At 36.8% G+C, this 13,345-nt stretch overlaps 1 protein-coding gene across 2 annotated transcripts; it reads right to left on the bottom strand.

Moving 5' to 3' along the window:
- Positions 1–2,548: 2,548 nt before the first annotated feature.
- LOC107769690 (chorismate synthase 1, chloroplastic) lies at positions 2,549–12,984 on the bottom strand. 2 transcript variants are annotated; one of them, XR_012696602.1, is made up of 13 exons: positions 12,677–12,983; positions 10,743–10,893; positions 10,463–10,539; positions 10,290–10,348; positions 9,622–9,705; positions 9,413–9,505; positions 9,048–9,128; positions 5,083–5,214; positions 4,856–4,958; positions 3,825–3,919; positions 3,631–3,751; positions 3,323–3,437; positions 2,549–3,086 (listed from the first exon to the last, which is right to left on the bottom strand). XR_012696602.1 is itself a non-coding variant. In XM_016588926.2 (13 exons), exons 1-13 carry the CDS (start codon positions 12,825–12,827, stop codon positions 2,938–2,940), a joined length of 1,326 nt encoding a protein of 441 aa, XP_016444412.1. In that variant the 5' UTR covers positions 12,828–12,984; the 3' UTR covers positions 2,549–2,937. The 2 variants fall into 2 exon arrangements, 1 of the variants encoding a protein (XP_016444412.1); XM_016588926.2 differs by having other exon boundaries at positions 3,323–3,407; positions 3,686–3,751; positions 12,677–12,984.
- Between the last annotated feature and the right edge of the window lie 361 nt (positions 12,985–13,345).

Below are 13,345 nucleotides of genomic sequence, written 5' to 3'. Positions count from 1 at the left end.
CTTAAAAAATTAAATAAAGAAAAGCGGTTTAAGTTAAAATTTGCACATAGGTTTAAACATGTACTAAAATCAGATAATAGGCCAATTATAACAGTTGAGCGACCGTGCTAGAATCACGGAACTCGGGAATGCCTAATACCTTCTCCCGGGTTAACAGAATTTCTTACCTGTATTTCTGTGTTCGCAGACTGTAATACAGAGTCAATCTTTTCCTCGATTCGGGATTTGAACCGGTGACTTGGGACACCATTAATTATCCCAAGTGGCGACTCTGAATTTTAATTAAAATAATCCCGTTTCGATTGTCACTTAAATTGGAAAAAACTCCCTTTATTATACCCTCCCCGGGGTGTAGGTGAAAAAGGAGGTGTGACAACCACTATAGAGTTAACAAGGGGAATCTCTTCGTCATCAACAGTGCCCTTTCTTCCTCTCTTTTGCTTCTGTGATTATAGCGCAAATCTGTCTTAGATGTAAGCTTATCATTTATATTTGATGTACGATAATTACATTAAGAAATATTACACATTCTTGTTCTTCTTTGATTTCGTACTCAGTATATTTGAATCTAGAATTAATTATATTTAATTAAAATTTACCTTCTATATCTCTGATAATTAATTCGACAAAAGAATTTTATACTTTTTGGTCAAACAACTTCCTCCCTAGTTAGCTTTCATTGCCAAAGTATAGATATATGGTCATACGTTTTAAATTAGAATGATCACGAAAACCAACTTGTGACATCAAAAGTATAGCTTCAAATTAGTATTTACAAATTCTATTTGTTCTTTCTTGGATTTGGACGTATAATTTTGAACCGACAACCCTGTATTCGATAACTAATCGCATTCTTGTGTTGGGTATTCTTTTTCTTCTTCTTTTCTTTAAAGAAAAAAATATTATGGTACTTTAAATTAGAGGATTTTGGTAGGATCCTAGCTTCTAAGTTCTATAATAACAAAAAACCCTTTAGTTTGTAACATGTATATACATATGTAGATATTATCTTCAATTCATTTTAAATATCGTTTAAGATTATGACATACTCGATAACAAAACTATTTAAAGGTATTGATCATTAAGATCATTTAAATAAATTATACTCTACTTTCCTGTAAATAAAAATAACTGTTGAAATATTTTCTAAAAAAAATTATGGGTCATTTATTGAACCGAGAGTAGATTTGAAAGAAGAAGAAAAATGTCTTTTTGGTTTTTTAAAGTGAAATTTATTTTGGACAAAATTTATTTGACTAAAACTAGAGTTAAAATGGACTGATAGTATTTAATTAAATACTTCGATATTCATAGCCAGTGCACTTTTATTTGTTGCTTTCGTTCAAATAAAAAAAAAGTTTATAGATCAAGTTTAAGGGCACGTACGTTAACTAATACATCAAAATCTACACAACTGAAAGAGTTTCAGCTTTGCCTCATGCTCAACTGTGGGGAGATATTTCTATAAATCCTAGTCCTTTTGCATATATCACCTACGTATCTTTAAACAATTTTAAATTTCTAAGAAATTATTGTGTTGCATTCATCAAAATCTTAGATGATATATACGAGCCTAATGACTTAGTTGTAGCAAAAACAAAAGTGTGACTAAAAATGGAGGGTGAGTTGCACAAATAAGATAGTTTTGCACATCCAATGGTTACTACGGATCTTGCTAGAATTAGGTTTAGCATTGTAATTACCTCCCTTCTTATTATCCACTTTAGCTTTGCCTTTATGAACATTAGCTTTGGGAACTTGCTTAGCTTCCCTAGCTTTGTCCCAATTGGTTGATGATTTCCAAGTATCTTTACCTTTGCTCCAAGAAGTTGGATGACTTCTAGACTTTCTATCCTTGAGTTGTTCTTCAATCTTGATGGCCTTTGCATATGCTTCATCTGAAGATTCAACAACAATAACAAACATAGTACAGTCCCGCAAATGGTGAAATCTGCATCTTTATCTGAGGATTCAGATGAGAATAAATTCCAAGTATTAGCAATCTGCATATTCAAGCCGTATATGATCGCAAGTTGGTCAGTCTCTTCAATATTCGCTCTCATTCTTGTTGCAAGGTGTACCGCTTCTTGAGGATGTCCTTTCGGAAATAATCTGGAACAAATCTAGCCTTCATGAACCTCTTCATCTCGTCACTGTTACCAATAGGATCAAGACTCTGTCTTAGTCTTTTCCTTGTAATCCTTTTTCAATAAGTGGATGTTGTTGGAAGAAAAGAAATGGGTATATCAAAAGGGAGAGTGTCCCTTAAAGATTGGGAGGAGCTCCTTCTTTCACTTTACAATTGTTCTTTAGTGGACTAGTAAAGAGTAAGATAAGGTTCAAAGCCTTTTGAGCTCTGACTTTTTTCCATTACAGTATGAAAAATGAGATACAATTTCCTGCAAGTTCCCTATCCAAAAACTTAAGATATACAAAAGCTCGGCATCCCTCCTGTAATAAGCAGGAACAAGAATTCTTAAGCATGAAAGGCAACAACCCCTCTCTACATTAGATCAAGATGTATATAGGTACCTTCCTCATAAATGAGTTTAAACAACGAATTGCACAACTATGGCTGAGCAAATTTATTTCAATAAGTTTTCACGTGCCAGGAATATATTCATACAGGTTACAATACTATTTTACTGGAAGAAAAAAAACTGAACAATAGCAGACGGAGAAGTACAAAGCCACAACATGTGGCTTTAAATTGAATAAAAACCTAAAATTGCCCAATACATGGCGCACAATTTTACATTGATGTAAATGCACTAAAGATAGGTCCCGCCTTACCCATGAGTGACAAAGAGGCAAAAAGGAGATATCTCCTCTAAACAGTAAAACTCCTAAGGTGTTGATGAAATTACACTCTTCAAATAAAGAAACTTGAAGACCTTCAACAAGTTGTCTGAAGGTACAAAAGCTGCTCAGCTCCATTCAGAGGGTAACCTCAGCTGACTCGGGTGTTGATGACTGCAAAGGTTCCTGCAATGCAGGATTAATTGGGAACAGCATACACTGTGCATAATGAGCCATTAGCTGATCCACAAGCGCCAGGGCTACCATTGCTTCAACCATTGGAACAGCTGTAGCATCACAACATCAAAGCTAATTGTCATTTTTTAGGGGAAAAAGGAAATAGAACAGAAAGAAGAGCAGGTTTGGAAGTGGGAAGATAGCAGATCTCCTTTCTCGTTATGTTATCAATAAGTTATAACCAGGCAAGTCTCAATGGCTTCTAAGACTAGCCAAGGTTATAGTAGAGATGCAGAGAGGCTATCAAAACAAGGAATAGCAGGCAACTATAATTTCAGAGACAAACCTCGGGGAACTACACAAGGATCATGGCGACCCCTAGCAATGAGTTCTGTGTCATGTTTATCTCGCGTCACAGTTTGCTGCTTCCTCTGCATGAGAATTGAAATAAGATAATTAAACTGATTTACATATAGCCCTGAAATAAATAATTGACCTAGTCAAATAATAGAGTTTCAACTTATGAAATAACTACTATTTCTTGCGAGAAAATGACAAACAAGAAGTTCAGCTTGACAAAAACATATAGTAGTTCAACTCCAAATAAACAACGAAGCCAAGGTGCTGGAGCAGTATAATAACATCATTTTACACCAGGAAGGACGAAAAAGAAATAAATGGATGGAAGACACAGAGTCAGAGTACTTACAGCAATAGTTGAAGTTGGCTTGAAAGCTATTTTCATATTGATAACTTCTCCATTTGATATACCGCCCTGTAAATTAAAGCCATAATTATAATTTGCTCCTCTAAATAGACATACCAAAAGAATACTGCACAAAGTGTACCTGGATACCACCAGATCTGTTGGTTCTTGTCCTGATTCGGCCATGCTCATCCATATAGAATTCGTCATTATGCTCGCTACCAGTCATGAATGTGCCTTTAATTTTCACCAGAAGCAAATTTATACATTATATGTCCATCAGAGAAAGTAGCACCTAAGAACGTTTGTAACAAGAAGTGTAACAACATATTCGGTGAAATACCACAAGTGGGGTCTGGGAAGGGTACTATTTGCGCAGACCTTACCCCTACTTTAGGAAGGTAGAGAGAGTTTATTTGCGATGGACCCTCGGCTCATGAATAGTGAAAAAAAAAAGCAATAAACAGACAGTAGCAACAACAACAAGATAATAGCACAACGGAAACTGATGGTCCAGTGTGCATTAACAATGATCTAGGAATGCAAAAGTACAAGAATGGTACCAATACTACCGGTAAGAAAGATACACTGTGTAATAACAAGGAAGAGCCAGGACTAGGAAAATACAAAACTAGTAATACTATTGATAGAATTAGAAGAAACTCTCGACTACCTGTCAACCCACAACATTAATTCTCGACCTCCACACCTTCCTATCTTCCTATCGAGAGTCATTCCTCGATAAGCAGAAGGGTAGGACGGTTAGGCATACCTCACGGGACAAACCCTTCTGCACACAAAAGTCTAGTAATTAACTGGAGAAGGGTAGGACGGTTTTATTATCCAACGAGTTTCGAACCATGCGCCACTAGCCCTCGGGGATTTCTCGGTTATCAAAACATTATTTGACGCTTTGACAGAACTGCTAAATGGTTAGTACTGTGCTCCTAGTATTATAAAAAATCTTGAAGGTATTTGGAAAGGTTGCAAAATTCACTCATTTTAAGAAAGTTTCGAGGAATCTATATCTGCTTAGGACTCATGGAGAATGCTTTGACTAAACATACCCAAGGGTTTCAGTGAAAAAGTTAAACTACATCTTGACATACCCAAGGGTTTCAGTGAAAAAGTTAAACTACATCTTGTAGAAACAGGGAAGTAAAGATGATATACCTCCGAAGCCACTTCCAAACTCAAAACCCTTTGTTGCAGGTAATGACATGCAAGCTTTAGCTAGCTCAGCTTCAAGTTTATCGAAGACTGGTGTACCAAGACCCTAGTAAACATTAATAAACTCTCAGGCACCTCTTTGAAAATTAGACACGAAATTTTGTGTGGAAGTTACCAAAGAGGTGCAAATATACGTATTACACCTACAAATAAAAGGAGAGATAGCTTACCCGTGGGACATTTCTAACAATGCAAGTTACAACTCCACCAACAGAGTCCCCTCTCACTCGTACAGCATCAATAGCAGCAATCATCTTCTCTGCATATTCTGGATCTGGGCATCGGACAATATTGCTTTCTATCTGGTATAAATAGATAATTACCAGAAACAATTACTAGCTTGATCAGCATGAAAAACATCAAACAATCAAGTACATCAGACATGCAGGAGAATAATCTCAGTTAACTCGGAAGCTCATAAAATGACTATTATTGGTGAGCAAGGAAGCCATAGATAGAAGCACAAAAAGTTTCTCCAATTTTTTGCCTAATAACCCAGAAACATAGTGGCCTTCATGTGCTAAAGCAGTCTGTCTCAGCTAAAAGGGCTAGTGTCCACCATCGCATGCACAAACCTATACCATTACCCTAAGTAGCATTGGCAGCTGCTACAATCTCATGTCAGTTACTGACTGGATGAGGAATCATTTATTTTCTTGTATCTAGCTTTAATGTAGCCTTGAGTGACAAAAAGGGTTAGAAGACAAACTTTGACGAAAGAAAGTCCCAGCCTAGAGAAACCCTCGAGTCTCTACAAACTCATGATTAAACAAAACCTCGTCAAATTAGCTGAGCCAAATGCCCTTTCACTAGACAAGTAGTAGAGTCTCCTCCTCTTTCTTTACCCCAAGGATTGGTCAAACAGAGGGAAACAAGACCAGATCCTATGGAAGAAACCTTTCCCTCTTCCCCAAAGAAAGGTCTTTGATGAAATGGAGATGAGTATAAGCCAATTTTACATTGGACTCCGATATAGTGACAAAGCTAAACTGGCAAGGAGAATTGAGTGTCGCGCACAAAAATAACACATTGATCAGTGTTACCCATCGTGTCTAATTGGTGAACGCATCCAACTTGACTTTCACTATAGAAAGCAAGTTACTGGTTGCAACACTATTACCTAACCATGGATATGCTTGATTGCACTCAAGGATCATGTTCCTTTATATTAGGTCATAACATGAAATAGACTGGTCATTATCCTATAATACCAACAGCGTTGACTTTGTTGGTATACCAATAAGGCAATAACATAATTTCAAGAGAAAGACATGGATGCTTCAAGTGTGTCCTTCTTAGTGCTGGATGATCCGCCCACTCTATGGGTGGAAAGGTATGAAGAGGGATGTCGTTGAGAATGTAGCTGAATGCTCGGCCAGCTGGTTAAGGTTGACCACCGGAGACCGCAAGACTCTTACAGCTAGTTCAAATACCATAATGGAAGTGGGATGAGATAGCCATGGACTGTCTCTTGGTTGCGGAAGAGTGAGAGGCAACATGTCACCATTTGGTTCAGAAGCTTTAGCAAAAAGCAAAAACGTACCTGATCAATAAACATGGCTCGTATTAGTAGCCAACTATATTTATAATTCCATCCAAACATTCCCTAATTGCTCTCTTCAATATATAGGAGTCTAAATAAGTGTACAATCACTGTTTTCCAGAACATCCATCTAACGGCTTTGTACTTTGAGGTAATCATTCTCATCTCCTCTTCCTAGAAACTACTTAAACAAAGGGCTGAGCAAGACTTCAAGGATCTTAATGAAGCTTAATCTGACATCAGGGATATCTTACAATTTCTTGAGGAGGATGGATCAATTTTTCTGATTAGATGAGTTCACCAGAAGAAAGGTTATTGAATATGGTGATTAAAGCACACAACCAATGCCTTTTTCAAGCTATTGTCAACTCTTTCCAATATCCGGAAAAAAAGCAAAATGATATGACTATCTGTATACCAAGAATTTTTCTTTTGCTCTTCTTCTTCTTGAGAGAGAAACCGAGAAGTTAGCAACAAAGGAAAACTATATTGCCAAGTGAACAAGAGATCCGTCCTAGAATACCTTTCAGCTGGCAGCTTGAGGCCAGCTTCCTGAGCTTTTTAGTAATGAAACTATTTCTAAGTGCAATATTACCCACTAAAAGACTTTAAATCAGGAGCTCGTCCACTCAACATTCCAGTTTAAAGTTTGATGAAGCGAACGTCTTTTCACTTGTCAAATAAAATGCTACCCAACAGGCAAGTTCATGCTTTCCTCCCAACCAACAAAGAAGCAAGCATCTTTAGATCTTTGACTCCCAAATAAGGAAGCAAAAATGGGAAGAGCTAAAGAAAACCAAAGGCCATATTCATATGGGATGATAATAGTTGGAAAGAGTGCCTCAGATGAAAAATGAACTATAGCAAGAGATGTTATCCAAAGTTGATGCCTTTGGAATTCTCACAGTGAGAAACTTACTTGCACCTTTGGGCTCAGCGGTATGGACCATGTTAGTTAGAAAGTCACCATTCAGAACACTTATTTACAAGTATTAAACAGTAAATTCATCTTAACGTTACGGATAAGTTCGTGTAAATGTAATATGTACTAAGCTTAAGAGGCAAAACAAATTTTCCTTTAGTGAATTGATTGAACACTTTTTGTTTGTTGAATTACTAACTTACATATTGCAATCAGAAGATTGCCTTACTGTTCTCCAAATTCTCTTCAAACATCTATGTAAAATCTCTACCCCTAGAAATACTACACTAATTAAGCATCATCTAAGAGACAACATTTTCATGTATACCACGTCTAGAGTGCTTTTCTTTTTATGAAGTAAGGTGTTATCATTAAGAAGGCATCAAGAAGATGCATAAGGAAACAAAGGGTTACAAAGAGGTGACTGTTAGCTCTATTAATACAAAAAACTCTGTTAGCTCTATTAATACAAAAAACTATGCTAGGATCACAGCCAAAAATGAAAAAAAATGGAGGAATCTCATAAATTAAATTAATTTCTTCCAAAGCCTAACAAGATTCGCAGCTGAAATCAACTGTTACCAGATAGTCCCATCACTATTCTAAAACCTGCTGCATGATTCAATTCTTCATCTTTCTTATTTTCCAATAGAACACTTAAAACATTGCAAGGGGGTCCTATGATCCCCCCCTATACTTGTTTGAACTGGAATTATTACCCTTTTTATGCTTATGTGGCATGGAGAACAATTTGCACTTACATGTAGCGCGCGAGAGGACAAAATAAGCCAAAAATCATTGTATTTTCCTTTCTTTAGAATTAAAATATACTTTTTATTTTATTTCTCTCCTTCATGTCCTGTATTACCATCATCACTTCCTTAGCTGTTGGATTGATTATAATTTTCTCTCTTCTTTTTTGTTTTACTTTTCCTTTTGGTTAATTAGTATTTTACCTTTCCTAACATTGCAGTTTCTAATCTTGATCTTCGGACTAGCCATACAGGAATCTCCTTCTCACGCTTCGATTTCTTGAAGCCAAGAAGCAAACAACGGCCCAGTGTATTCCCACAAGTGGGGCTTGAAGCCAAGAAGAAGACACAAAAATTGGGGACTGATTTGAGTATCAAAATCAAAGATTGAGGCTTCGAGTTGGAGTCGAATGAAAACTTTTACTAAAACTGATGAATTGGGATGTGATTTGGTGATGGGTTTAGTTGGAGAACAAGGAGAAAGGGGTTTCTTGGGGGGGGGGGGGGGTTGATTTGCTGGAGAAGGAGGTTGCGGGGCTACGGCAATGGTGGTGCTATGGCCGAAGCAGTTTGATAGAGGTTGTAGGAGAAGAAGAAAGGGAAAAAGAAAAATGACAAAAAAGAAAGAAAAGGGATATAAAAGGTAAAATGAAAAAATAGTGAACAAAAAGAAAATACAAAATTGTATTAAAAAGGAAAGTGACGTGGGCATCACATGATTGGTGCGTGTGTTACAGATATCTTTGTGAAACTGGTGCTGGTTGATAAAGGGGGTATTTACACCACTTTAAACGATTATAAGGGGTCATAGGACCCCCACAAAGCTCGAGCATTCTATTGGAAAAACAGGCCAAATCCGGGGGGAAATATGTATTATCCCAATATTAAATTGGAAAACGTTTCTTATGCGAGGTATACCTGCTCTAGAGTCACAGTCTGATGATCAATCCAATCCTCAGGAAGTACAACTTGGTGAACTTGAGAAACATAAGCAAGAACCTGCAGTATGGAATATGAGAGCTCAATATGTTCTTCCCAGTAAAGAAAGGAGACATTGACAGATATTAATGGGCTATTAATCCCAAAAGTTAGCTGAAACTAAAGGTCTGGATCTTTTGTTCAGAAGAAAAAGGGTGTGGGGGAGGATTGAATGGATTGAAAAGTGTTTAATATTGCCAGTATATACTCCAAATGAGCGCTAGAGAGACTTTTTGCACATTGCTCCGATACAATAGCATATACCGGTTTTTAATATAGGATCTTAAACCAACAGAGTAACATACCTCAGTTCCAGAATAAAGTTTGAGAATTTTCTTAGCAACGGCTCCAGCAGCAACTCTCCCAATGGTTTCTCTTGCTGATGATCTACCACCCCCCTAAAGGAAGTTGCCAGTAGTAAGAATTTAATAAAAATAAGAGCTAGGACTAAGAAAACTAAACATATTAGGATCTCTAAAGATATTTTATAATTATAGATTTATCTGGTAGTTACCTGTACGGATCTTACTCCATACTTGAAGTCATAAGTAGCATCTGCATGAGATGGCCTATAAGCCTGGGACATTTCACTGTAGTCCTGGTAATTCAACAGACCATAATGTATCCAATAAGTACAGGAGAACAGAAAATTTGGCAGCAATTTACACAAGCACCACCACAATGGACATACTAAATGTATCTCAGAGCTCTGAAAATTTGCCTTTTTTCTCCTTCAAGTATTCTTGGATTTATCAGGATATTGTGGGTAATTTATATACTTCAGGTTTTAACTTGAAAATATTTATAATTTTTTTTAATAAGCCCCAGATGGCATTTTCATATCCTTTAAACTCTCATTTATACACAAACTCCACCACTGAATGCAGGCAACAGGCACTTGACTTATCACCACGATGTCTTTGCACTGTGCCCGTTAAAAATGAATTAGTCTAGTCAAGAGTAGGAATAACTCATCCCTTAACATACTCAGCTATATGAACTGCCAAGCAAGATAAGCATAAGTTTAACATAGATACTTGTGTTCACCATAAAGAGTTGAATTAACTCATCCCTTAACATATTCAGCTATAATCTACATCATTTAAAAACTAAATTTACTATTTCACTTTCCTGTTGTATTTGATACAGAGAAAGTGTCAAGAAGGTAAAGACCATACTCACATTTCCTCTCTGATCAGTGTTAGGTACTTCAACCTTGATTGGGGATCCAGTAGTCATCCCTGCAGTTAATGCATGCACAAGACTGAGTTCAAAAGAATTATAAACACCGGCTTATTCCACGAGAGACAAGTGGTAGAAGACATAGGTTACAAGAACTTGAACAGAAAACCAACCATCGGCAATGCCTGATGATATTTTGCAAGTGTCAGTCTCTTTCCTAGGTGTGGTAATTCGGCTTTGACCTGGCCTCCTGAATAACAAAGTTTTGTAAGCAATCTAAAACAAACCATAAAATAATGAAACCTTAGTTATCCCATAGACTACTTGTTGAATTAGCCTTTTTCTAGATTAGGGTACCAAAAGTGTCAAAGTTTATATTTAATATAGCTATCGTGCTGATGCTGGTCACATTAATCCTCATAGAAATTTAGCTGGAGATAAGGAAGGAAATACCTCCTGTCAAGTTCCACCTGCATATCAGATTCAGAAAGTGGGAGACGAGGGGGGCATCCATCAATAACACAACCAACTCCACCACCATGTGATTCTCCGAAAGTTGTAACACGGAAGTAATTTCCATATGTACTACCAGCAGCCTGTATTTCTGTGGGTACACAAGCCGAGAGAATAAGTTTCTAGCCAACTTTTACCATTTAATAGCAAGCCAGTGAAGGACGGCAAAGGGTTTTTTAGTTTGTATTTCCACATGACAAAGGACCTAAGTTGCTCGGACTCAGGTGCAAGTATTCGATACGGGGACGGATCCGAGTATCGGATTCGGTAAAATCTAAATTTTAAGATACAGGGGTGCGGATCCAGATATGGATACGGGTGCGAGGATTCGGCTAATAAAAAATAGAGCTATAAAAATATTGTAAATTTTGAGAGATATTCTATAAAAAAAAAACTTATATGAATATTGTAGAATTCAATCTTTCATTCTCCTAAATCTATTTTATTTTTGATTTTGAGAAATCAAAATCTCAATTTTTCTCCCAAATTTGTCGATGGACTCCTGTCAAAGTGTCTGAAGTCAATTGACCGTATTCAGGACATATCCCGCTCCCACTCCCGTCCCCATCTCGTATCGGGACGGGGACGGCACCAAAATCGAAGAGTCCGCGCAACTTAGCAAAGGACAACACTACTGAAGAATGTTGGTTCTACCAGTGTTTCGAGATGCACCTTATCAACTTGCAGTAACAAGAATATAATATTATCTAGATAACATAGACAAATATTAGCAAATAATGCCTTAGTCAGATAGTAGACATACTTATAGGCCTCTTGATGGTCATTCAAGTGCAAGTCTTGGACACTGAGATTAAATCCCGAGTTATTGCGAAGTAAAAAACCAATGAGATTATGGAAGCACATATTCTTGCACTTATTGCTACTGCACTATTTATTCTAGTTCCTACCGCTTTTTTACTTAACAATTACATAAAAACAGTCAGTCACAATGATTAATTATTAACTAATTTGAATGAAACTTAAGTTCTGAGTTCTTAGCAAAACTTGACGAAATAAAATGAAAAAGATTCCAATTTCATGTGCAATATAAACAGAGAGAACTTTTCTCATGAATCCTATCATTTTTCACTTTACCTTCTCTTTGCACGACTAAATTGAATAAATGAGACAAGGAGGCATGGTGCCAAATAAGGCACAGCACAACTACTAGTCAGACCAGGAACGTGACAAATCTTTCAACAAGATGGTGAGAGTAGAAGAGCCCATACAATTATATGTGAAATACTCTACTTGAGATTGCAGGAACTAGAGTTTTTAAGTTGGCACCCAGACGACCTTACCACTTCACCTAGTCAATTGGCAAATAAAGGTCTAGATATATGTATGTCTATTAAAGCACTATGATACTAGCCTGAGTCAGGAATTCGCTTCTGCTGAATCCACCAACTAAAGGTTAAACGACCAAAAAGTAGGGTCAACCATATACAAGTGCAGACAGTTATTAGAATCGATATCTTTCTCCTTAGAGTTTTATTTTGTGTCAGCATTGAGGTAAGATAAATAAATAGCTATACGTAAAAGTGATTTTCTTTTTTCATGAAATAATATTGTTTTCTTCATTTGCTTGATCAATAAGAACAATAAACTTAATCAAATTAACATTTTCGGCCTCATAACTAAGATTATAAAAGTCAATTTAGACGATAAGATCATTAAATAAACCGAACCACAACTGCAACATAACTAAGAGTATACACATAAATCAAGTATATTGCTCTCGATGATAAATAGCAACAGAGAGCTTAATCAATCAAATTAAAAAAATGTATTAAGCTCAATAAAGAACAAAAAATCTATAAGTAAAAGGAATCCTAAATATTTGTACAATTTGAGAAGGATTTCTAAATTTATACCTAGCCGTTTGGGGTGTGAAGGACGAGATAGGATATGAAGATTGGAGAATGAGAGCTTAGAAGGCAGCTGAAGAGATCCAAGGCGGGAGGATCCGACATCGGAGGAAGACGGAGCTCCGAGAAATTGTTTGGTAGGTACAAAAGACGCCATTCTCCGTCGTCGTCGCTTTGACCTACGTCTTTTCAAAATTTGGTGGGCGAAAATTGTTAGGTTTAGATTATATATAGATATTTGTAGCCTCCCATATATATATATATGGGGGGGAATGGCTGCTAGGCAATATATTTGGAGAGTTTGGCTGTTTGGGTAGGTGAGAGAGGAATGGTGGTGTTGGGTGATGTGGGGACTACGTAGTCCTTGCTACCTACCAATCACCCTTTGCAAATTGTGGTGCTAGTGTGCTACTACGAACAACTCATTTTTCGTTAATTTTTTCTATTTTTGGTAACACTCAAAACTAGAATGTATAACTTAAAACTAGGTGGCGATGGCCCGCGCTTAGCACGGCCCAACATTGCAACAGTTTTCCTTTTTTTTTAATATAAAGATGATATTACTAAAAGAAAATTACATCATCATTACATAGTCCCTGAGGACATTAACATTGTCTAACTTGGCAAGCTTGTTACAAACACTAGATATAACGACTTGCCCGGTCGTTTTAAGAA

This window comes from Nicotiana tabacum, chromosome 11 (assembly GCF_000715075.1).
Source record: "Nicotiana tabacum cultivar K326 chromosome 11, ASM71507v2, whole genome shotgun sequence".
NCBI classification, from domain to species: domain Eukaryota; kingdom Viridiplantae; phylum Streptophyta; class Magnoliopsida; order Solanales; family Solanaceae; genus Nicotiana; species Nicotiana tabacum.
This window is presented reverse-complemented; position numbering and strand designations above follow the sequence as displayed.

Coding starts and splice junctions, on each gene's coding strand:
- LOC107769690 (XM_016588926.2), bottom strand. CDS start 12,827: ATGGCGTCTTTTGTACCTACCAAACAATTTCTCGGAGCTCCGTCTTCC. Junction 10,894..12,676: donor TTCACACCCCAAACGGCTAG/GTATAAATTTAG, acceptor GTGTACCCACAG/AAATACAGGCTGCTGGTAGT. Junction 9,129..9,412: donor AACTTTATTCTGGAACTGAG/GTATGTTACTCT, acceptor TCCATACTGCAG/GTTCTTGCTTATGTTTCTCA.